At 37.2% G+C, this 25,540-nt stretch overlaps 2 protein-coding genes across 4 annotated transcripts in view; both read left to right on the top strand.

Moving 5' to 3' along the window:
- Positions 1–25,540, top strand: part of larp1 (La ribonucleoprotein 1, translational regulator) — a 236,116-nt gene that overhangs the window by 186,503 nt on the left and 24,073 nt on the right. For all 3 annotated transcript variants that reach the window (XM_059990743.1, XM_059990745.1, XM_059990744.1), the window contains exons 14-16: positions 1,530–1,741; positions 23,962–24,068; positions 25,320–25,477. In XM_059990743.1, coding sequence (XP_059846726.1) covers positions 1,530–1,741; positions 23,962–24,068; positions 25,320–25,477 — 477 coding nt within the window. The remainder of the gene's footprint in view (positions 1–1,529; positions 1,742–23,961; positions 24,069–25,319; positions 25,478–25,540) is intronic.
- The window catches only part of LOC132405715 (uncharacterized), a 321,522-nt gene that overhangs the window by 62,868 nt on the left and 233,114 nt on the right, over positions 1–25,540 (top strand). The gene's annotated exons all lie outside the window — the stretch shown is intronic.

Here is a 25,540-nt window from a genome sequence, read left to right on the forward strand (position 1 = left end):
GCCTCCTTCAGTGATTTAAACCACTTATAATCTCCAGTAGTAAGCGTAATTCGAAGATCGGCTGGATTTCGAAGAGAGGGTCTGAATCCGCGATCAAAAAGCACTTTCATTACACCTTTAAACTCAGCATGCATCTTCAGAACCTGGGGGGCATAATCCTCCACAAAACAAATGATCGTATTTTGAAAAGCAAAAGTACCTCTGTGGCGTGCCTCCATAATCAAACGGTTTTTCACCTGGTATCGATGAAAGCATAAAATAACTGGCCGTGGACGGGAACCCAAAGTTGCACGAGGAACATAAATCCTGTGAGCCCTTTCAAGCTCAGGTGGAGTCGAAAGAAATTCTTTCCCAAAAATCTCACAGAGAAAAGATGAAAAAATTCAACGGAAGAGCCCTTTTCGGTGGCCTCTGGCAAACCAAGAATTTGTAGATTGCAACGTCTGCTCCGATTTTCAAGATCCACCATTTTGGAAGAAAGTTTACTGTTCTTCTCCGCTAGGTTGGAGCAGAAACTTTCAAGGTGTTGAACATGGCGTTTTCAATCTTCAGAAGTTAAGTCAATGCGAGATAAATGTTCAGCATGTTCATCCACTCTGGCATTAATCTGATCCAATTTGAAATCCAGCTGGTTGAAAGAAGTTCTAAATTCAGTCTTAAAATCCGTTAAAATATCTTGTCAATGTTGTTCCAAAACAACGAGAATCTCAGCCAACAGAGCTGTGGAAGTTTCCTTTTTCCTGGTTTTAGTACTTTTGGTAGCCATTATAAGATAGATGTGTTCGCAGGCAGGTAAAAGAGAACTAATAAAATAACTAACTAAGGTTTAAGAAGGGATACATATAGTGCAAAGATAGGAAGTATAACGGAGCAAAAGCTCGGAGCGACTAAACAATCGCCATCTTACCGGAAGTCTCTACAACAATTTAAATGCAAGCTTTTGGTCTGTATCTTTGATGTAACAGGAACCTTATTTACTTGGACTATTGTGTACAGTCTTGGGCTCATTTTAGAAAGGATATACTGACATTGGAGAAGGTTCAGAGAAGATTCACAAATGATTCCAGGAACGAAAGGGTTACTGTACGAGGAATGCCTGGCAGTTCTTGAGCTGTATTCCCTGGAGTTCAGGAGATTGAGGGGGGGGTTCCCATTGAAACATTCCAAAAGTTAAAAGGCCTGAACAGATTAGATATGGCAAAGTTATTTCCCATGATAGGGGAGTCTAGGACAAGAGAGCACGTATTCAAGTTTGAAGGATGTCCATTTAGAACAGAGATAAGAGGAAATTACTTTAGTCAGAGGGTAAATCTGGAATTTGTTGCTACGAGCAGCTGTGGAGGCCAAGTCATTGGGTGCATTTAGGCAGAGATAGATAGGTTCTTGATTAGCCAGGGCATCAAAAGGTGTGGGGAGAAGGCAGGGGATGATTGAAAGAATTGGATTGGCCCGTGATAGAATGGTGGAGCAGACTTGATGGGCTGAATGGCCTACTTCTGCTCCTATATCTTATGGTCTTATGTTTCTAGTACCTACAGATGCACTGGCCAACAAGTTGTTTGGTGCTGCTGAACCTCCGATATCTTGTGTGGCACGATCTCTGCCAACAACAGTGCCAGAATCCCCAAGCTACCGGGGTGCACGGACCCCTCGTACACCTCGCACGCCTAGGTTAAAGGATCCAAGTCAAGCTCCCAGGTTTTATCCTGTAGTGAAAGAAGGGAGGCCGTTGGATGCGAAGGTAAGAGTGGCACAGTCTATGTCTTCACAAGCACTGCAGTAATTCTTAACGGTTAAGCAAAAACTAGTACACCATCTGGGGTTTGTTGCTTTGGTAAGAGAGCTCCTTTCTAGAGCCTAGAGCTGCAGCTGTCATCCTGAATCAAAGAAAACTATTGAGACATGCTAGGCCATTCTGGCTGTTACATCTAACCCCATAAACCCATCGTTTGATAAGTAGCCCTCAAGAGGAATGACCAAGTTCTGTTTAAGTACATTGAGTTCCAGGTCTCCATCACTCTCTGATTAAAAAATGTTTCACCAGGATGTTGCCTGAATTGCCGAGGGATGAGCTGATACCAAGCTGGTGAAGTTTAGCAATCAGCTTGGAGGGGGTCGCTTTTCTTCTTGAGTAGATTTTCAACAGTTGTACACCATAGTTCCTGTACTCTACTGTCCTTTCCCTGTCTCATCGGAATATACCTATGTAGAACACCATGCAAATATCCCTGAACATTTGCCATATTTCTGCGGTATATTTTCCTGAGAACATTTGTTCCCAATTTTGCTTCCAAGTTCCTGCCTGATAGCTTCATATTTCCCCTTACTCCAATTAAACACTTTCCTAACTTGTCTGCTCCTATCCCTCTCCAATGCTATGGGAAAGGAGATAAAGCTATGATCACTCTCTGAGAGATCTGACACCTGACCAGGTTAATTTCCCAATGCCAGATCAAGTGCAGCCTCTCCTCTTGTAGGCTTATCTACATATTGTGTCAGGAAACCTTCCTGAACACACCTAGCAAGCTCCACTCCATCTAAACCACTCGCTCTTGGAAGATGCCAGTCAATATTGGGGAAATTAAAATCTCCCACCATGACAACCTTGTTATTATTATACTTTTCCAGAATCTCTCTCTCTATCTGTTCCTCGATGTCCCTGTTACTATTGGGTGGTCTATAAAAAAACACCCAGTAGAGTTATTGACCCCTTCCTGTTCCTAACTTACACCCACAGGGGACTCTAGACAATCCCCCTATGACTTCCTCCTTTTCTGCAGCCATGACACTCTCTCTGATCAGCAGTGCCAAACCCCCACCTCTGTTGCCTCCCTCCCTGTCCTTTCTGAAACATCTAAATCCTGGCACTCTAAGTAGCCATTCTTGCCCCTGAGCCATCCAAGTCTCATTAATGGCCACAACATCACAGCTTCAAGTACTGATCCGTACTTTCAGCTCACCCAGTTTATTCATGGTACTGCTTGCATTAAAAGCCATCAATTCCATAGTCTAAATCATTGACAAGCAATGTAAAAAGTAGCAGTCCCAATACTGACCCCTGAGGAAGACCACTAGTAATAGGCAGTCGAAAGTTATACCTTCAGTCTTCCAAATCTAAACTTGATAGTTACTTTCTGTGCAGGTAGATTGCAAGAATCAGATTGGTGCTGGATTCTAGGAGGGGGGTTTTCTGGAGTGCCAACGTGATGGCTTTTTAAGAGCAGCTTGTGGTTGAGCCCGCTGAGGGATCTGCTATTCTGGATTGGGTGTTGTGCAGTGAACCAGAAAGATGTTGTGCAGTGAACCAGAAACCATTAGAGAGCTTAAGGTAAAAGATCCCTTAGGGGAAAATGATCATAGTATGACTGGATTCATCCCAAAATTTGAGAAGAAGCTAAAGTCAGATGTATTAGTATTACAGTGGAGTAAAGGGAATTGCAGAAGCATGAGAGCGAAGTTGGCTAGAGTTGATGGGAAAAGAACACTGGCATGGATGAAGGCAGAGCAGCAGTGGCTGGAATTCCTAGGAGCAATTCTAAAGGGGCAAGATATATACAACCCAAAGAGGAAGAAGTATTCTAAAGGCAAGCTGACACAACTGTGGCAAACACATGAAGTCAAAGCCATGATAAAAGCAAAGACTATAAGATATAGGAGCAGAAGTATGCCTTTTGACCCATTGAGTCTGCTCTGCTATTTCATCATAGCTGATACAATTTTACTGTCAGCCTCAATCTCCTGCCTTCTCCCGGTGTCCCTTCAAGTCATGACTAATCTAGAATATATCAACCTCTGCCTCAAATATACATAAAGACGGCCTCCACAGCTGACTGTGGTAACAAATTCTACAGTTTCACCACTTTCTGGTTAAAGAAAATCCTCCTCATCTCTGTTCTAAAAGGACATCCCTCTATTCTGAGATAGTGTCCTCTGGTCTTTGACTCTCCCATCTGCTCTGCATCCACTGTTATCAAGTCCTTTCACTGGTCAATAGGTTTCAGTGAGGTCACCCTCGTTCTTCTAAATTCTAGTGAGTACAAGTCCAGAGCCATCCAATTCTTTTAATGTGACAAGCCATTCAATCTTGGAATCATTTTCATGAACCTCCTTTGAACCTTCTTCAGTTTCAGCACATCTTTCTGAGATAAGGGGCCCAAAGCTGCTCATAATGCTCCAAAAGAGGCTTCATCCATGCTTTATAGAGTTTCAATGTGATGTTCTTTCTTTTCTGTTGTAGCCCCCTTTAAATGAATGGTAACATCGTATCTGTCTTCCTCATCACAAACTCAACCTGCAAATTATCTGTTGGGGGATCCTGCACAAGGACTCCCAAGTCCCTTTGCACCATTATTTTTTAAATTTTCTCTCCATTTAGAAAATAGCTACCTGCTTCATTCCTGCTACCAAAGTGCATGGCCATACACTTCTCAACACTGTATTGCATCTATCATTTCCTTGCCCATTCTCCTAATCTGTTTGTCTTTCAGTAGCCTCTCCACTTCCTCAAAACTATCTGCTCCTCCACTATCTTCATATTGTCTGCAGACTTTGTAACAAAGCCATCAAGTCTGTCATCCGAATCATTGTCACATAATGTAAAAAGATTTGCTCCCTACACAGACCCCTGTGGAACAACTACTAGTCACCAGCAGCCAACCAGAAAAGGCTCCCCTTATTCCCACTCTTTTCCTCCTGCCAATCAGCCACTGCTTTATCCATGACAGAAGCTATCCTATAATACCATAGGCTCAATATGCCTATAATACCATAGGCTCTGTCTAATGCCTCTGAAGCATTGCAGGCAGATCAGGTTCCACCACCTCCACTAGCAGAGCATTTCATGCACCACTCTCTGCAAATAACTTGCTCTGCAAATCTTCTTTAAACTCTCTTTCTCTGACGTTAATACAATGGCCTTCTGAAAATCCAAGTACACAACATCAGCCAATTTTCCTTTGTCTATTTTGCTTGTTATTTCTGGTTGGCTGCCTAAGACCTGTGGTGTTCTACAGGGGTCTGTGTGCAGATCAATTATTTTTACGTTATAGGTCAATGAAATTGATGACAAAGTTTGCAGCCGGAACAAAGATAGGTGGTGAGGCAGTAGTTTTGAGGACTTAGACAGAATATGAGAATGGGCAAAGAAGTGGCAAATAGAATACAGTATTGGGAAGTGTATTGTCAAGGATTTGGTTGAAGGCTACTACACAGGACCGAAAGAAGCTGCAAACGGTCATAAATTTAGATGGCTCCATCTTGGGTAATAGTTTACAAAGTACCCAGGATATCTTAAAGGAGCGGTGTCTCAGAAAGGCAGAGTCCATTATTAACGACCTCAGTACCCAGGACATGCCCTTTTCTCACTGTTACCATCAGGTAAGAGGTACAGAAGCCTGAATGCATACATTCAGCGATTCAGGAACAGCTTCTTCCCCTCTGACATCTGATTTCTAAATGGACATTGATCGTGTGAACACTGCCTGATCTTTTTGATATATTATTTCTGTTTTTGGACAATTTTTAATCTATTCCTTATACATATACTGTAACTGATTTACTTACTTATTTGTTATTATCTTTTTTCTTCTCCAATATGCATTGCAATGAACTGCTGCTGCTAAGCTAACAAATTTCACGACACATGCCGGTGATAATAAATCTGATTCTGAAATGTAAGTGTAGACTATTTTCTAAATGGAGAGAAAATATGAAGAACTGAGGCCCAAGGGACTTGTGAGACTTGTGCAAGATTAAATAAAGGTTAATTTGGTTGAGTCTGGTGAGGAAGGCAAATGTGATGTTAGCATTCATTTTAAGAGGACTAGAATATAAAAGCAAGGAGTTAATGTGTTTAAAACATTCATGAGGCCTAACTTGGAGTATTGTGAGCAGTTTTGGGCCCCTTATAGAAAGGACATGCTGAAACTGGAGAAGGTTTAAAGGAGGTTCATGAAAACGATTCCAGATTGAATGGCTTGTCATAAGAAGAGTGCTTGTTAGCTTTGCACCTGTATTTGCTAGAATTCAGAAGAATGAGGGTGACCTCATCAAACCTGTTGAACAGTGAAAGGCCTTGATAGAGTGGATATGGAGAGGATCTTCATTATGGTGGGACAGTCGAAGACCTGAAGACACAGCCTCAGAATAGAGGGGTGTCCTTTTAGAATGGAGATCAGGAGGAATTTCTTTAGCCTGAGAGTGATGAATCTGTGAAATTCTTTGCAACAGGCCAAGCCTTTATGTTTATTTAAATCAGAGGTTGATAGATTCTTGATTGGTCAGGGCATGAAGTGATACGAGAAGGCAGGAGATTGGGTCTACAGAGAAAATTGGATCAGCCATGATGAAATGGAGGAGCATCTTTTTACAAAGGACTTGATCCCCTTGCACCCTTTTGCAAAGGACTTGATCCCCATGCATCCTTTCACAAAAGACTTCATCCCCTTGCATCCTTTTACAAAGGACTTGATCTGGTTACAATATTACAGATTGCCAGGTATGATGTTGTGGCCATCACTGAATTGTAGCTGAAGGATAGTTGTAGTTAGCTAAATGTCCAAGGTTACACGTCGTATCGGAGGGTTAGGAATGGAGGCAGAAGGGATGGCATGGTTCTGCTGGTGAAGAATGGCATCGAATGAGAAGAAGGATGTCACATAGGATCAGAAGATGTCAAATCCATGTGGGTTGAGTTAAGATACTGCAAGGCTGAAAGGATCCTGATAGTAGTTATATACAGGCCTCCCAACAGTAGCTGGAATATAGACCACAGATTACAACAGGAAATAGAAATTGCATGTCAAAAAGGCAATGTTATCATAGTCATGGGAGATTTTAACATGTGGGGTAATTAGGAAAATCTGGTTGGTAATGGACCTCTCAAGAGAGTGAATTTGTTGAATGCCTAAGAGATGGCTTTTTAGAGCAGTTTGTCATTGACCCTACTAGGGGATCAGCTATACCATATTAGGTGTTTTGTAATGAACTGGAGGCGCTAGGGAGCTTAAGGTAAAATAACCCTTAGGAGGCAGTGATCACAATCTGAGTTTAACTTGAAATTTGACAGGGAGAATGCAAAGTCTTCACTGGAGTAAAGGACAATTACAGTGGTATGAGAGAGGAGTTGGCCAAAGCAAATCAGCAGAAGATGCTGGCAAGAGTGACAGCACTGCAGCAATGGCGGGAGTTTCTGGGAAAAATTAGTTATGTGCAGGGTAGATATATTCCAAAAACAAAGAAATATAATCAGATGGCAAAATAGTACAACTGTGGCTGACAAGGGAAGTCAAAGCTAATGTAAAAGCAAAAGAGAGGGCATGTAACAAAGCAAAAATTAGTGCGAAGATAGAGAATTGGGAAGCTTTTAAAAACATACAGAGTGCAACTTAAAGATCATTAGGAGAACACAGATAGAATAGTACAGGCCCTTCGGCCCACGATGTTGTGCCGACCTTTAAGCTGTCTCCCATATATCCCCCCACCTTAAATTCTTCCATAAAGGGGAGAAAAGATGAAATATGAAACAGAGCCAGGTTCGTGAAATTTGTTAACTTAGCAGCAGCAGTTCAATGCAATACATAATCTAGCCGAGAGGAAAAAAATAATAATAAATAAAATAAAACATAATAAATAAACAAGTAAATCAATTACATATATTGAATAGATTATTTAAAAATGTGCAAAAATAGAAATACTGTATATTAAAAAGTGAGGTAGTGTTCAGAGCTTCAAAGTCCATTCAGGAATTGGATGGCAGATGAAAGCAATCTAGCAAATAATATCAAAGTAGATAGTAAAAGCTTTTTCAAGTATTTAAAAAATAAGAGAGCTGAGAGTGGATATAGGACCACTAGAAAATGAGGATGGAGAAGAATAACGGGACAAAGTGATAGCAGATGAACAGATGAATATTTTGCATCAGTCTTCACTGTGGAAGACACTAGCAGTGTGCCAAGATGTCGAACGGTGTGAGGGAAGAGAAGGGGGTACAGTTATTACAAAGGAGAAGATGCCCAAAGAGCTACACGACCTAAGGGTACATAAATCATCTGGACCAGATGAACTGCACCCTAGAGTCCTGAAAGAGATAGCGGTAGAGATTCTTTCTTTTTAAATCTTTTTATTAATTTTTAAACAAACATAAATGAAACATGAATACAGGGAGTTTGAGAGTACATAGTTAATAGTTTAAATAAACATTCAAATAGATGATAATCAATATATAATAACCTCCCAAACTCATGGTAATTACGAACAAAAGACTTAAAAAAAAACCCAAAAAAAAGAGAAAAAGAAAAAAAAAACTAACCAACATGGGCCATTGCATTATGTCAAATATATACAGTAGTGCCAATAACTCCGTACCTCCATCCAAATAATTAAGGATAATAAAAGTGAGATTTAGGAAAAGACAATTTAACTCATATGAAAATGTTGAATAAATGGTCTCCAAGTTTCTTCAAATTTAACTGAAGGATCAAAGACAACACTTATAATTTTTTCTAAGCTCAAACAAGAGATAGTTTGAGAAAACCACTGAAATATAGTTGGAGGATTAATTTCTTTCCAATTCAATAGAATAGATCTTATAGCCATTAATGTAACAAATGCAATCATCCGTTGAGCTGAGGGGGATAAATGAATATTATCCGCCATTGGTAAACTGAAAATTGTAGTAATAGGATGCGGTTGAAAATTGATATTCAGAACTGTTGATATAATACCGAAAATATCTTTCCAGTAATTTTGCAAACAAGGGCAAGACCAAAACGTGGGTCAATGAAGCAACTTCAGAATGACATCTGTCACAGGTTGGATTAACATAAGAATAAAATCGAGCAAGTTTATCCTTAGACATATGAGCTCTATGTACAACCTTAAATTGTATTAGGACATGTTTAGCACAAATAGAAGAAGAATTGACATTGTAAAATTTTCTCCCACTGCTCAGTGGGTATAAGACAATGAAGTTCTTTTTCCCATTCCTTCTTAATTTGTTCTGATACTTCTGGCTGTATTTTCATGATCAAATTATAAATGATGGCTACTAAACCCTTCTGACAAGGATTCAGAGCTAAAAAAATTTCTGTAATGTCCGATGGACATAATTTCGGAAAAGACTGTAACTCATTATTCAAAAAAATTCTAACTTGCAAATATCTAAAAAAAAATGAATTTTAGGTAAATTATATTTATTAGATAGCTGTTCAAAGGACATAAAATAATTATCTAAAACTAGATCACAAAAACATGTTATACCTTTTGTTTTCCATAAAACAAAGGCTTGATCCATGAAAGAGGGCTGAAAAAGAAAGTTAGATATTATAGGGCTTGATAAGATAAACTTATTCAAGCCAAAAAATTTATGAAATTGAAACCATATTCGCAATGTATGTTTAACTATAGGATTAGTTATAGTTATTAGTTATAGGATTAGTTTATTCAATTTAGATAAAGAAAAAGGAAGTGAAAATCCTAAAATTGAAAACAATGAAAAGTCTTGTACAGATTTACATTCCAAATTTACCCATTGTGGGCAAGCTGCTATAGTCGATTCTTGTGTCCAAAATATTAAATATCGTATATTAACTGCCCAATAGTAAAATCTCAGGTTTGGCAAAGCCAAACCACACTCCTTCTTAGGCTTCTGTAAATACTTTTTGCTTAGTCTAGGATTTTTATTCTGCCACAGATAGGAAGATATCTTGGAGTCAATAATATAAAAAAAAAGATTTAGGAATAAAAATTGGTAATGCTTGAAATAAATATAAGAATTTGGGTAATACCATCATCTTAACAGCATTAATTCGACCAACCAATGGTAAAGATAATGAAGACCACCTGGTAACAAGTTGCTTAATTTGGTCAATTAAAGGTAAAAAATTAACTTTAAATAAATCTTTATGTTTTTTGGTAATTTTAATACCCAAATAAGTAAAATAATCTGTGACAACTTTAAATGGTAAATGTTTATAAATTGGAACTTGCATGTTTAATGGAAATAATTCGCTCTTATTAAAATTCAATTTGTAACCAGAAAAGTTACTAAACTGAGCAAGCAAGGACGAAATAGCAGGAATAGATCTCTCAGGGTCAGATATGTATAGTAACAAATCATCAGCATATAATGATAACATACATCCCTTCCCCACGAGTAATACCCAAAATATTAGGTGATTCACGAATGGCTATAGCTAAAGGTTCCAAAACAATGTCAAATAGTAAAGGACTTAAAGGACAGCCTTGCCTTGTACCATGGAATAACTGAAAAAAAGGAGATCTTTGATTATTGGTAAAGACCAAAGCCAAAGGTTTATAGTATATTAATTTAATCCATGATATAAATTTCGAACTAAAATTAAAATGTTGCAACGTATTAAATAAATATGGCCATTCAACTCTTATCAGATGCTTTTTCAGCATCGAAGGAAATGACACATTCTGGTATTTTGGATGAAGGAGTATAAATAATATTAATTAATTTCTTAATGTTAAACGATGAGTAGCGGTTTTTAATAAATCCAGTCTGATCTTCAGAAATAATTCGAGGTAATATATTTTCTAATCTAGTGGCCAAAATTTTTACTAAAAATCTTAAAATCCATATTCAGCAAGGATATAGGCCGATAGGATGCACATACAGTGGGGTCTTTATCTTTTTTAAGAATTAAAGAAATAGAGGCTTCATAAATAGATTGTGGCAATTTACCTATAGTTAACGCATCTTTAAAAATTTTACAAAGCCAAGGAGCGAGTATAGAGGAAAAGGATTTTAAAAATTCTACAGTATAACCATCCAGACCAGAAGCTTTACCGGAATTCATTGAAAAAGTAGCCTCTTTTATTTCAGTTTCTGTAATAGGTGCATCTAAGAATACACTATCCTCTGTTGTTAATTTTGAGATATTCAATTTTCTTAAAAATGCATCTATTATAGAAGAATCCTCAAATTCTGATTGATATAAAGAATTATAAAAATCTTGAAAGGCTTTATTTATCTCTTTATGGTCGATCGTCAGAGTGCCATCTCGTTTACGAATCCTAGTAATTTGTCATTTAACCGTAGCAGTTTTCAATTGATTAGCTAATAATTTGCCAGACTTATCTCCATGTACATAAAACTGGGTTCTAGATTTAATTAACTGATTTTCAATCGAAGAGGATAATAACAAACTATGCTCCATTTGAAGTTCAACTTTTTCTTTATAAAGCTCTTTGCTGGGGGATCACTGAATAAATCTTATCAATTGCTTTGAATTTATCAACCAATGTTAATATTTTAGAATTAGTTCATTTCCTAACTCCAGCAGAGTATGAAATAATCTGTCCACGAATAAATGCTTTAAAAGTGTCCCATAAATTGAGAAAAACAAATCAATTTGTTGTTTAATAAAATTAAGAAAGTCTAAATCCTGCAATAAAATAGAGTTGAACCTCCAAGATTTAGCATTAGTAGATGAGTCCATTGTCTTAATAGATAGCTTCAAAGGTGCATGGTCAGAATTGATAATGGAGTCATATTTACAATCAATAACATCTGTAAGTAAACGGTGATCAATAAAAAAGTAATCAATTCTTGAGTAATTATGATAAACATGAGAAAAATATGAAAACTCTTTGTCATTGGGGTGTAAAAAACGCCAAATTTCAGAAATTCCAGAATCAATCATAAAGGAATTAATAAGAGAGGCCGATTTATTCGGAAGAGCTTGGGTGGGTTTAGATCTATCCATCAAAGGGTTTAAACAACAGTTAAAATCCCCACCCATTATCAGCATGTAGATTCAAATTAGGAAAGGATGTAAATAGACACTTAAAAAATTCAGGACAATCAGTGTTTGGAGCATTAACATTAACTAAAACAACTTTTTGGTTAAAAAGTAGACCAGTATTAAACAAAAATCTACCTTGTGGGTCTGAAATTGTTTCATAGTGTATAAAGGAGGTTGAAGAATCTATAAAAATGGAAACGCCTCTTACTTTGGCTTGGGAATTCGAGTGATACTGTTGGCCTTTCCAAAGCCTAAAAAAAGTTGACTATCCACCTTCCTCACATGAGTCTCTTGTACAAAGATAATATTAGCATTCATTCTGTAGAATACTTTGAATATTTTTTTCCATTTGATCAGATGATTTAAACAATTAGTATTCCAAGAAACAAAATTAATAAACTTATCCATATTGCCAGTATTTATTATAATTAACACATAAGGTTAAAAAAAGATGAACTCATGAATCCAGAAGAGGGAAGTAAGTTCAAGGAGGAACTGGAAGTCATGACACTGCAATCATTTTTGTAGTTTCAAATCACCCCATGAAGTGAAACTAAGCGTGAAGCAAGCAAAAAGAAAGCTCCCCCTCCCTCCAACCTCAAAACCCCAGGAAAAAAGCCAAAAAGAGGCAAGCAAGCGATCTAATACTAAATTTACCCCCATGTCTCAAGACGGCAACTCAAACAAAAAAAGTTAAATAAAAGATACAAACCACCCATATTATAAGAAAGGGTTAGTATAACAAAGATTAAAATATAAAATTAATATTATATATATAAAACAAAAGGATTTTTTAAAAAAATTAAAACGATAAAACCCATAAATGGATAATATTGTATTCGTGTTTTAAAAGAAAGTCCTTAAACTTATTCAGACACATCAAAACGGATGTGACGTATCCAAGCACTAAGGTCTTTCGGGGAAAAGAAACAACATCTTAGAAAAGTTTTTTATTTAAAAAAAAATCTTAATATTTAAATGTTAAAAATATAAAAAAGAGTATATGAACTTAAAAGAAAACTCTAATGAGTTACTTTCAAAACTAACAGAATAATAATATAAAAAGAGCAATCTCAGAATAAACCAAAAACGGACTTTTACCGTGTGTAAGAAATACGTGTAAGCCATCACTTAAAAAAAAATCATCATTTTGTAAAAGATCCAAATCTATAAACTAATTATTACATTAGTCAACCTGTAGAAACAATAAAGTATTATTCTTCAAGGAATATTTGAGCATCTGCTGGAAATTTGAACAGCCGATCAGTCCCGTCTTTGAGAGTAACTCTCAATTGTGCTGGAAATTACAGCGCTTGCTTGTAGACTTCCTGATGGAGTTCCGACATAACCCATTTAAAAGCCATTCTTGACCTTAAAACTTCGGGACTATAATCTTCCAGAATACGGAATTTAAAATCTTGAAAGCTGATCATACCCTCTTTCCGGGCAGCCCGGATCAAATGTTCTTTGGTATGAGGATAATGGATCCGGAGAATTACTTGTCGCGGTTTCAAACCTGAAGCTGATTGAAAACGAGAAATGCGATGTGCATGGTCGATTATTGGAGGGTATCCAGTACTTCTGAGCCGAGGACATCCATTAAAAATTTGGAGAAAAATACAGTGAGATCACCGTTCTCAAATTTTTCCGGAATCCCAATTATCCGGAGATTTTGTCTTTGAGAGCGGTTTTCAAGATCAGTGATTTTAGATTTATAACGATCCAGCAGTAGAGAAGTCGAAGTTTGCTGTTGTTGCAGAGTTTCAATTGTGCATCTCTCTGGCGAGCGGCATCTTCAAGAACTAAAATACTTGCTTGTTGTTTTTGTGAATCCAGTGTAAGTGATTGAAGTTTTGTGTCAAGTGTCTTTAAAATTTCATCGAACGTAGAAAGCTTTGAGGTTAATTTATTCTCCAGTTTTTCAAGTCTGTCGTCCATGAGTTTCGCTATTGCTTCCAAAGTTAACGGTTCTTTCGTCTGTTTCGATTCCTTTGCTTTAGACATTTCAACGAGTTGAAAATGATTCAAACAATTGAAAAAGATTTCATATGTCTGAACCCCTTTAGAATAGGTATAAACAGATCAATTAGGGGGTGCTTGTAGGTAAAAAAAAGTAAAAGGATTGGAGCGAAGCCTAAAACCGCTTCACTCCATTAGCACCATCTTGAGACTCCACGGTAGAGATTGTGGAGTCATTAGTAATGACTTTTCTTTCTTTCTTTTCAAATCTTTTTATTATTATTATCATCATCCAAAATAATGAGTACATCGAAGTAAGTAACACTTACAATGTCTCAAAAGAGAAAAAAATAATAAGCATTGAAAAATATGGTGACACAAAAAAAGAAAAGAAAAAAATAACACTACTAAATCAAGATCTTTCAAAAGTCATTAGACTCTAGCATGGTGCCCTACGACTGAAAAAAATGTCAGTCCACACTTTAAGAAAGGAGGAAGATAGCTGAAGGGAAATTGAAGACAAGTTAACCTGACCTCAGTGGTTGGGAAGATGTTGGAGTTGGTTGTTAAGGATGGGGTGATTGAGTACTTGGTGACACAGGGCAAGAATGTGACAAAGTGTGCATGGTTTCCTTGAGTGAAAATCTTGCCGCACGAACCTGTTGGAATTCTTTGAGGAGATTACAAGTAGGATAGATAAAAGGGAATGCAGTGGATGTTGTATATTTCGACTTTCAGAAGGCCTTTGACAAGATGCCACAAATGAGGCTGCTTACCAAGTTGAAAGCCCATGGTAAGTTATTGGCATGGTTAGAAAATTGGCTGATTGGTAAGAGTCAGCAAATGGCAATGAAATGATTTAGATGATGGAATACTTGGCTTTGTTGCCAAGATTACAGATGATACAAAGATAAGTGAAGGGCCAGATAGTGTTGAGGAAACAGGTAGGCTGCAGAATGACTTAGATTAGGAGAATGGGCAATGGAGCTACAAACGAAATACAATGTTGGATATGCACTTTGGTAGTTAGAAATAAACCTGCAGACCCATTTTTTCAACGGGGAGAAAATCCAAAAACCTGAGGTGCAAAGGGACTTGGGAGTCTGAGCAGAGATTCTAAAGATTAACATGCAGGCAGAGTTGGTGGTGTGAAATGCAAATGCAGTTTTAGAGGTATAGAGTACAAGTACAGGAATGTGATACTGAAGCTTTATAAGGTACTGGTGAGGCCTCACCTTGAGTATTTTAAACAATTTTGAGCTCTTCATCTAAGAAAAGATGTGCTGGCATTGGAGAGGGCTCAGCAGGTTCAAAAGGATGTTTCTGAGAATGAAAGAGCGTATAAACATAGAACATAGAAAACCTACAGCACAATAAAGGCCCTTTGGCTCAAAATGCTGTGCCGAACATGTAGTTACTTTAAAATTTACCTAGGGTTACCCATAGCCCTCTGTTTTCCTAAGCTCCATGTACTTATTCAAGAATTTGTTTAAAGACCTTATTGTATCCGCCTCAACCACCGTTGCCGGCACCCATTCCATGCACTCACCACTCTGCGGTTAAAAAAGTCTTACTCCTGACATCTCCTCTGGACCTACTTCCAAGCACATTAAAACTGTGCCCTCTTGTTAGCAATTTCAGTCCTGGGAAAAAGCCTCTGACAATCCACACGATCAATTCCTCTCATCATCTTATACACCTCTATCAGGTCACCTCTCGTCCTCTGACACTCCGAGGAGAAAAGGCCAAGTTCACTCAACCTATTCTCATAAGGCATGTTCCATAACCCAGGCAACATCCTTGTATATCTCCTCTGCACCCTTTCAATAGGTTCCACATCCTTCTTCTTTCTTTTCTTTTTCAATCTTTTTATTGAATTTCATATATATAAAAAAAACATAACATAATAATGAATAGGTTATAAATGCATTAGACTTGAAATTAAATTAATAATAGGATAACAATATCCTATTAAAATATCAACAGGAAAACATAGTACATTATCAATCAAGCCTATAATAATTATATGAAAAAAATAAGAATAATCATCAAAAGAAAAAGAAAAAATTATAAAAATACAAGCAAAAAATATATATTGAGAGAAAAAAATACTAAGCTAAACTAACATGGGCAATAATAACAGTTTATTTGTATATGATAGTGCCAAAAACTCCGGAACTCCATACCAGAACAAGAATAAACAGAGAGAAGGTCTGGGAGAGGTCAGATTAATTCATATGAAAATGTCGAATGAACGGTCCCCAAGTTTCTTCAAATTTAACTGATGAGTCAAAAATAGTGCTTCTAATTTTTTCCAAGCTCAGATAAGAAATAGTTTGAGAGAGCCACTGAAATGTGGTAGGAGGATTTACTTCTTCCCAATTTTGCAATATAGACCTTCTGGCCATTAATGTTACAAAAGCGATCATTCGTCTAATTGAAGGGGAAAACTGATTACCATCCTCATTTGGTATACCAAAAATTGCAGTAATAAAATGAGGTTGTAAATCGATATTCCAAATTGAGGAAATGGTAGCAAATATGTCCTTCCAATAGTTATATAAGGTGGGACATGACCAAAACATATGGGTCAATGAAGCCACATCTGAATGACATCTGTCACATTGAGGGTTAATATGAGTGTAGAATCGAGCAAGTTTATCTTTAGACATATGAGCTCTATGTACAATTTTAAATTGTATTAAAGCATGTTTAGCACATATAGAAGAAGAATTAACCATTTGTAATTTTTTTTCCCATTTTTCTATTGATATATTATATTGAAGTTCTTTTTCCCCATTCTTGTTTAATTCTACCTGATATTTCTGGTTGTATCTTCATAATCATATTATAAATAAAAGCCACTAATCCCTTCTGATAGGGATTTAAGGTAAAAATCATACCTAAAAAGTCCATTGAAGTTGAATTGGGGAAGGATGGTAGAATTTTATGTAAAAAATTTCTGATTTGTAGATATCTAAAAAAGTTAGATTTAGGTAACTCAAATTTGTTGGAAAGTTGGTCGAAAGACATCAAACTACCTTCAAAAAAGAGATCATGAAAGCATTTTATACCTTTCCTTTTCCATATGCTAAAAGCTTGATCTGTCAAAGAAGGTTTGAAAAAAAAATTAAGTAAAATAGGGCTATCAAGAGCAAAGTTTTTCAGAGTAAAAAATTTACGAAATTGAAACCAAATTCGTAATGTATGTTTGACAACAGGGTTGGATATCTGTTTATTGAATTTAACTAAATCGGCAGAAAGAGAAGAACCCAGAACGGAGAATAGAGAATATCCCTGTGCCTCATTGCATTCTAAATTTACCCACTGTGGGCACAATGGTGAATCCAAATCTGATTTCCAATAAATTAAGTTATGAATATTATTCGCCCAATAGTAAAATCTAAAGTTAGGTAGAGCTAAACCACCATCTTTTTTAGATTTTTGTAATTGCCTTTTACTTAACCTAGGATTTTTATTTTGCCACACAAATGAGGAAATTTTTGAGTCAATGTTATCAAAAAAAGATTTAGGAATAAAAATTGGTAAAGCTTGAAATAAATATAAAAATTTAGGTAGAATCATCATTTTAATAGCATTAATCTGACCAACTAATGATAAGGATAAGGGAGACCATCTTGTAGTAAGTTGTTGAATTTGATGAAGCATAGGTAAAAAATTCAATGTAAATAAATCTTTATATTTCTTGGTAATTTTTATACCTAAATAGATATAACCCCCTGGGTCACCTCAGGCTCGCTCAGCTCGTTCTCGTCTAGGGGGAGCAGCCTTCGGCCCCGCCAAACTGGGTAATCAGCTGGTGTGGATGCTGTGTGATGTCCCCGCCTCGCCCAAAAACAGACAGTACACCATATGCGATTAAATGAGTACAATTTATAAAGGTTACTATAACCAAGTGATTAATAACGATACAGTATATATGAAGAGAAAATTAAAGAAAAGGCGCCAAACTTATCAAAGTCCAAACCACTTCGTGCACAGCCGTTGGAGCTCAATTACTGAAGTCTTCTGGCCACCATTCGATCCCCTCCGAACTCCTCGACTCGCAGCTCAGGGCCCTCCGAACTCCTCGACTCTCCAAACAGCTCAGGACCCTCCGAGTGGTCAACCAAGCACATCTAGCTTCATTCCCCCCCCCCCCCGGAGAATTTCCCGGCCTCGGACCCCCCTTTGGGGTCCGATCCTCGCCCAACTTAGAGCATTGCGTCGTCTCTCTCAACCACCTCGCGCCGATCTGCCCAAAAGCCTGTCAACAAAAGCTTACAGACTCAGAAGAAAGAACATTAATCCCCATTTGGTTTACAAAGGAATACCATTCTCATTATCAGTAAATTAGCATTCTTGCTAGTTAACAAAAGGAAACCCTTTCCCAACAGTAACAAAGAAAAAAAAGAAACCCCCTTTACACAGATAAAGTTATCATCAACAACTTTAAATGGTATCCTTTCATTCAATAAAGTTTGCGCGTTTAAAGGGAATAAATCACTCTTATCCAAGTTTACTTTATAACCAGAAAAACTACCAAATTGAGCCAACAAGGATAAAATAGCGGGAATAGACCTGTCAGGATCAGAAAATATATAACAACAAGTCATCAGCATAAAGTGATAACTTGTATAATTTCTCATTGCGGGTAATACCAAAAATATTAGGAGATTCACGAATAGCAATGACTAAAGGTTCTAATGCAATATTAAACAATAAAGGACTTAAGGGACAACCTTGTCTCGTACCATGAGATAATTGAAAAAAAGAAGATCTGTAATTATTTGTAAGAACAGAAGCAACAGGTTTATGATATATTAGTTTGATCCATGATATAAAATTAGGACTAAAATTAAAATATCTCAAAGCGTTAAATAAGTATACCCATTCAACTCTATCAAAAGCTTTTTCAGCATCTAGTGAAATAACACATTCTGGAATTGTGGGTGACGAAGTATAAATTATATTAATCAATTTTCTTATATTATAAAAGGAATACCGATTCCTAATAAAACCAGTTTGGTCTTCTGAAATAATCTGTGATAGTACCTTTTCTAACCTAATAGCTAAAATTTTTGTAAGAATATTAGAGTCTACATTTAATAGTGATATAGGGCGATAAGATGCACATAAAGTGGGATCCTTATCTTTTTTAAGAATTAGAGAGATAGTAGCTTCATAAAAAGACTGAGGTAATCTCTTCTTAACAAATGCATCATTAAAGATTTCACATAACCAAGGGGAAAGCAAAGAAGAAAAAGTTTTTAAAAATTCTATAATATAACCATCAGGACCAGGAGCTTTCCCTGAATTCATTGATGAGATAGCCTCTCCTATTTCGGCCAAAGAAATAGCATCAAACAAGCTACGATCTTCATCTGTCAGTTTAGGAATATTCAAATTGTTAAAAAAGTTATCCATCATGGACAGATCGCCATCAAATTCTGATTGATATAAAGATTTATAAAAATCTTGAAAAGTGTTATTGATTTCTTTATGATCAGTAGTCAGATTACCGTCTTGTTTACGAATTTTAATAATTTGTGGCTTAGTCGAGATAGCTTTTAGTTGGTTAGCTAACAATTTACCAGTTCGATCACTATGGATATAAAATTGAGCCCTAGTCCTAATTAATTGATTCTCAATTGAAGAAAATAATAATAAGCTATGCTCCATTTGAAGCTCAACTCTCTTCTTATAAAGTTCTTTGGTAGGAGTCACGGAATAAATCTTATCAATTTCTTTAATTTTATCCACTAATAAAGCAATATCTAAATATCTTTGTTTTCTTTTACCAACGGAACATGAGATAATTTGTCCATGGATAAAAGCCTTAAAAGAGTCCCAAAGTATTCCTTTGTCAATCTCTTCAGTATAGTTTGTTGAGAAAAACAAGTCAATTTGCTGTTTTATGTAGGTGATGAATTCTGGATCTTGAAGCAAAGTAGCGTTAAGTCTCCAAGATCTAGTATTATTGGAAAAGTCTGAAATCTTGATAGATAACTTCAAAGGTACATGATCCGAAATAGCAATAGAATCATATTTACAATCAATAACATCTGTTAATAAATGATGATCAATAAGGAAATAATCAATTCTAGAATAACTGTGATATACATGTGAAAAAAACGAAAATTCTTTATCTTTAGGGTTCAAAAACCGCCATATTTCAGTAATTCCCGAATCAACCATAAAAGAATTAATAAGTAAGGCTGATCTATTCGGAAGAATTCGAATAGGTTTAGATCTATCCATCGAAGGATTCAAACAACAACCCATTATCAACATATATTCATTTAGATTAGGAAGAGAAGTAAATAAATGTTTAAAAAATTCAGGGCAGTCAAAGTTTGGAGCATAAATATTAACTAGAACCACTTTTCGATTAAAAAGTGAACCAGTTATCAACAAAAATCTGCCCTGTGGATCAGAAATAATTTCATGATGTGTAAATGAAATTGAGGGGTCTATAAAAATAGACACACCCCTAATTTTGGCGGTACAATTCGAGTGAAATTGTTGACCTCCCCAGAACCTAAAAAAGCGTTGATTATCCTCCTTCCTAATATGGGTCTCCTGTGCAAAAATAATATTAGCATTAAGTCTATGGAATACTTTAAATATTTTTTTTACGTTTAATCGGATGATTTAAACCATTAGTATTCCAGGAGATAAAGTTAATAGACTTATCCATCATGCCAATATTAGTTGTGTATATCATAAAAGGTTAAAAAGACACATAACCCATAATTCAGGAAGAAGGAAAAATGATTCAGGAGCAACCGGAGAACATGACACCTCAACAATATTAATAATTTAAAGTCAGCCCATAAACTAAAAGCAAAAAAATAAAAAGCAGAAGCGTGAAAAAAGATCCCTACCCCCTCCCCCAACCCTACGAATAAAAGCCAAGCGGCAGGCGCACAAACTAACACTAATATTACCCCCATTTTCAAGATGGCGACTTCATGAAAAGAAAGAAAAGAGAAACTATATAACACCCAGATATAAATACAGGGTTGTAAACAGAAAAAAATATATATCAATCAAAATGAAAAAATAATATAAAAAAGCAAAAAATCATTAATAAAAAAAAGGATAACCATTAAAGTTTAAAATAGTGTAATATGCCTTTAAAAAAAGATTCCATATTCAAATATAAGGAAACAAAGACTTATGGGAAGAAGAAACGACATTTTGAAAGGACCATATTACAAAATATAAATGTAAATTCACCAATCTTTTTTTTAAAAAAAAGGTTATCAAAATAAAATTAAAAAAGGGTTCAATAACCACTACAATATATATATAAAAAAAAAGGTTCAAAAATTCAAATCATTCGTCCCATTCTCAAATACAGGCAAATAAGCGCTTACGGAAAGCAAAGTCTTATGGGAAAAAGAAACGACATCTTAAAAAATAAATCATTATTACAAAGTCTTAACATGTATATCTAATCTAGAGGGAAAAAAATTAATGAAGAAAAAAGACATTATAGTACAGTTAAAAAAGCATCTGTAAATCATGATAATAAAAAAAACCAGGTCTACAGACCAAAATAAAAGGCTATACCGCAGCTTCATAAGTTAAAGCCTAAAACGGAATGGCGTCTTCTCTCCAAAAGTTCTTCCACATAACACATAGCTCAAGTTGTACTAGAAGAGCGATATTCTTCAACGAATTTCTTCGCTTCTTCCGGAGTATTAAAGAAACGCTGACTGTTGTCGCTCAATGTAATTCTGAGATTCGCTGGATATCTTAAAGCTTGTTTAAGTCCAATCGAATGAACCTCCGCCATCACCGGTTTAAAAGCGACTCTCGCCCTCATTACCTCGAATGAATAATCCTCAACAATACGAAAGTTGTTGCTTCTGTGAGAAATCATACCTTTCTGACGAGCTAATCGGATTAAAAGCTCTTTCTCCCGAGGATAATGGAGACGGACAATCACAGCTCGTGGCTGGTCTTTCACAGCCGAAAATCTCGAAACTCTGTGGGCACGATCAATAGTAGGTTTAACCCGCAAAGCGTCCTCGCCAAAAATTTCCCACAATAAATTAGAGAAATATTCAGTTAAGTCACCAGACTCAACATTTTCGGGAAATCCAATAATACGCAAATTCTGTCTGCGAGACCGGTTTTCAGGATCGGTGATTTTAAACTCATACTGCTCCACTATTTTAGCGGTGGACCGTACCTTCTCCTCCAAAGTTTCGATTGTATGTATTTTTTCACAAATTATCTTGTCAAGAGCCGCAAACTTTTCTTCATGCCGTTCAATATCTGCTGCCTGCGATTGAAGCTTGATAGTAAATGATTTAACGACTTCTTCAAGCTCCGACATTTTCGCAGTAAGTTTGTTTTCCAGACTTGCAAGTTTAGTATCCAGTTTAGTATCCAGAAGACTGGAGATTGCATCAAGAGTTATAGGGTCTTTAGACGATTTCTTAGGTACAGACATTTTAAGTTTGAAAAAATTAAATCCAGTGTTATTTTTAAAAAGAGAAATAAATCGTAAATATCAACCCATGTAATTAAGTACGAAAAGATTTGATTAAAGGGTGATTATAGCTTAAAAAATGAAACTCCACCCCCCACATCCTTCTTGTAGTGAGGTGACCAGAACTGAACACAGTACTCCAAATGGGTTCTGACCAGGGTCCTATATAGCTGTAACATTACCTTTCGGCTCTTGAACTCAATCCCACGGTTGATGAAGGCCAATAGAGTGTATGCCTTCTTAACCACACAGTCAACCTGCACAGCAGCTTTGAGTGTCCTATGGACTCGGACCCCAAGATCCCTCTGATCCTCCACACTGCCAGGAGTCTTACCATTAATACTGTATTCTGCCATCATATTTGACCTACCAAAATATGCTACCTCACACTTAACTGAGTTAAAGTCCATCCGCTTAACGTCTGACAGCCCACAACACTATCCACAACACCTCCAACCTTTGTGTCATCAGCAAATTTACTAACCCATTCCTCCACTTCCTCATCCAGGTCATTTATAAACATTACAAAGAGAAAGGGTCCCAGAACCTATCACTGAGGCACACCACTGCTGACCAACCTCCACATAGAATATGACCCGTCTGCAACCACCCTTTGCTTTCTGTGTGCAAGCTTGTTACTTTCTCAATAAGCCTTGCATGGGGTACCTTATCAAATACCATGCTGAAATCCATGTACACCATTTCTACTGCTCTACCTTCATCAATATGTTTAGTCACATCCTCAAGAAATTCATCCAGGCTTGTAAGGCACAACCTGCCTTTGACAAAGCCATGCTGTCTATTCCTAATCATATTATGCAGCTCCAAATGTTCATAAATCCTGCCTCTCAGAATCTTTTCCATCAACTTACCAACTATTGAAAGTCTTACTGGTCTATAACTTCCTGGGCTATTTCTACTCTTTTTTTTGAATAACAACATCTGCAATCCTCCAATCCTCCAGAACCTCTGCCATTCCCCATTGGTGATGCAAAAATCATTGCCAGAGGCTCAGCAATCTCCTCCCTCGCCTCCCACAGTAGCCTGTGATATATTTCGTCCAGTCCCGGTGACTTGTCCAACTTGATGCTTTCCATCATCAAAAGGGTTATTATACAAAGAATGTTTAATAGCTCTGGATCTGAACTTGCTGGAATTTAGAAAGATGAGTTAGAGGGTGGTTCTCATTGAAACATTTCAAATGTTGAAAGGCCTAGAAAGAGTAGATGTGGAAAGGATGTTTCCCATTGTGGGGGAGTCTAGGATAAGAGGGCACAGCCTCAGGATAGAGGGGTGCCCATATAAAACAGAGATGCAGAGAAAATCTTTAGCCAATAGGTGGTGATTTTGTGGAGCTTATTAGCACAGGCAGCTGTGGAGGCCAGGTTGCTGGGTGTATTTAAGGCAGAGCTTGATAGGGTCTCAATTGGACATGGCATCAAAGGTCAGGAAGTGAGGCTGAGAAGGGGAAAGAAGGAGCAGCCATGATTGAATGACAGAGCAGACTCAACAGGGCAAATGGCCTAATTCTGCTCCTATGTATTATGGTGTTATAGTCTATTGATGAGTGAATTGTTGTCCACAAGTCTATTTCCAGTCATTGCATTTCTCTACCCCACTGTTTACTTGTCGTTTGTTAAACTGATTCACACAACTGCTACTCCGTAGAACATGGGCCACCTCATTCGTTCCTTTGAGTGACGGAGTTGTGGATGTTTGTTACAGATGCCCCGCAAACGCAAGACGAGGCACAGCTCAAACCCCCCTCTGGAGAGCCATGTGGGGTGGGTGATGGACTCAAGAGAGCATAGACCGAGGGCATCCTCCTTCAGGTTAGAGGAAAACTCCTCCTTTATATTTGTTTCTACTAAAATTGACTTAAAATAATTTTTTTGTGTAATGAAGGGTGGGTGCGTGGAGTGCTGGGTCTGAGTGCCGTTTCTAGGGGTAAAGTTTCAGTTGGTGAGTGGTGGGAGTACCTACCTGGGGATAATGGGAATAATACGATGATCATTGTGGAGTAATGCTTCAGTGGGTGTGTGGTGAGGTAGCCTGGGAATAATGGGAGTAATACAGTGATGATTTTGGGGGTAACTTTTCAGTGGGTGAGTGGTGGGGGGTGTAGCCTGGTGTTAACAAGTGTAGTACAATGGTGATTGTGGGGGTAATGTTTCAGTGGATGTGTGTTGGGGTTTCTAGGGATAATGAGTGTAATATGATGATGATTGTGGGATAAAAGTACGGTGGGGAGTGATGGATTAGCCTGGGGATAACGGGTGTAATAGGATGATTGCGATTGAGTTCATTAGAGTGAAGCTACTTAGACAATGTGCAAATAAATAACACTGTGCATCTGTTGGGTGGATGAGACATAAAGGATTGGGAAAACACCTGTGCTTATCTTTATTTAGAGATACAGGCCAACAAGTCAAGCTGCCCAACAACCCACCTATTTAACCCTAGCTTAGTCACAGGACAATTTGCATTGACCAGTTAACCAACTAACCCATCTGTCTTTGGACTGAAAGATTCAAAGTGCATTTATATTCAAAAAATGTATAAATTATGCAACCTTGAGACTTGTTTGCTTACAGGCAGTCACAAAGCAAGGAACCCGAAATAACTCAATTTTTTAAAAAGAAAGACCAAACCCCAGTGCTCACAGAGAAAGAGGAAAAACACAAAACATAGCATGCCAACAATAGAAACAAGCAACACCACCCTTCCGAATCAAATTGAGTCTTGAGATCCAAGTTCCTGGAGTAGGCCCAAAGCATTGGTATTCAGTTCAGCATGTTAGTGGGGCAAGTCACTGCAAAGTCCACAGACACAAAGCACAGCAGCCAGGGGCAGTGTCACAGCCTTAACTTCGTGGGGAGAGTAGCCCACTGACAATCTGGGCCGGTATTTAAATTGTCTGAACCTCACATTAGGACTCAGCCCTGCTGTGGCAAATTGTTCTGGGCCCTGCTGTTTGAAGGTGATTAATATCAGCGAGGAAATTTGGTAGAGAGGCCATGTTTTTTATATCCAGTCTTTGTGTCATTACTAGAGGTTAAACAATAAATTTTGTTATTTCACAGTTCAAATGCCAGTCCTTCTGAAGGAATTCCAGTGGCTGGTAATTATGGTTGCACGCCACAATCTCTTCCCAAGTTCCAGCACCCCTCCCATGAGTTATTGAAGGAGAATGGATTCACACAGCATGTTTATCACAAGTTTCGCAGGAGATGTCTAAATGGTAGGTCCTAAAAAGATCTAACTGCTTCAGTGTGCCAACTTACCACAACAGTTTGAATTCACC

This window comes from Hypanus sabinus, chromosome 15, assembly GCF_030144855.1.
Source record: "Hypanus sabinus isolate sHypSab1 chromosome 15, sHypSab1.hap1, whole genome shotgun sequence".
Taxonomy (NCBI): Eukaryota; Metazoa; Chordata; class Chondrichthyes; order Myliobatiformes; family Dasyatidae; genus Hypanus; species Hypanus sabinus.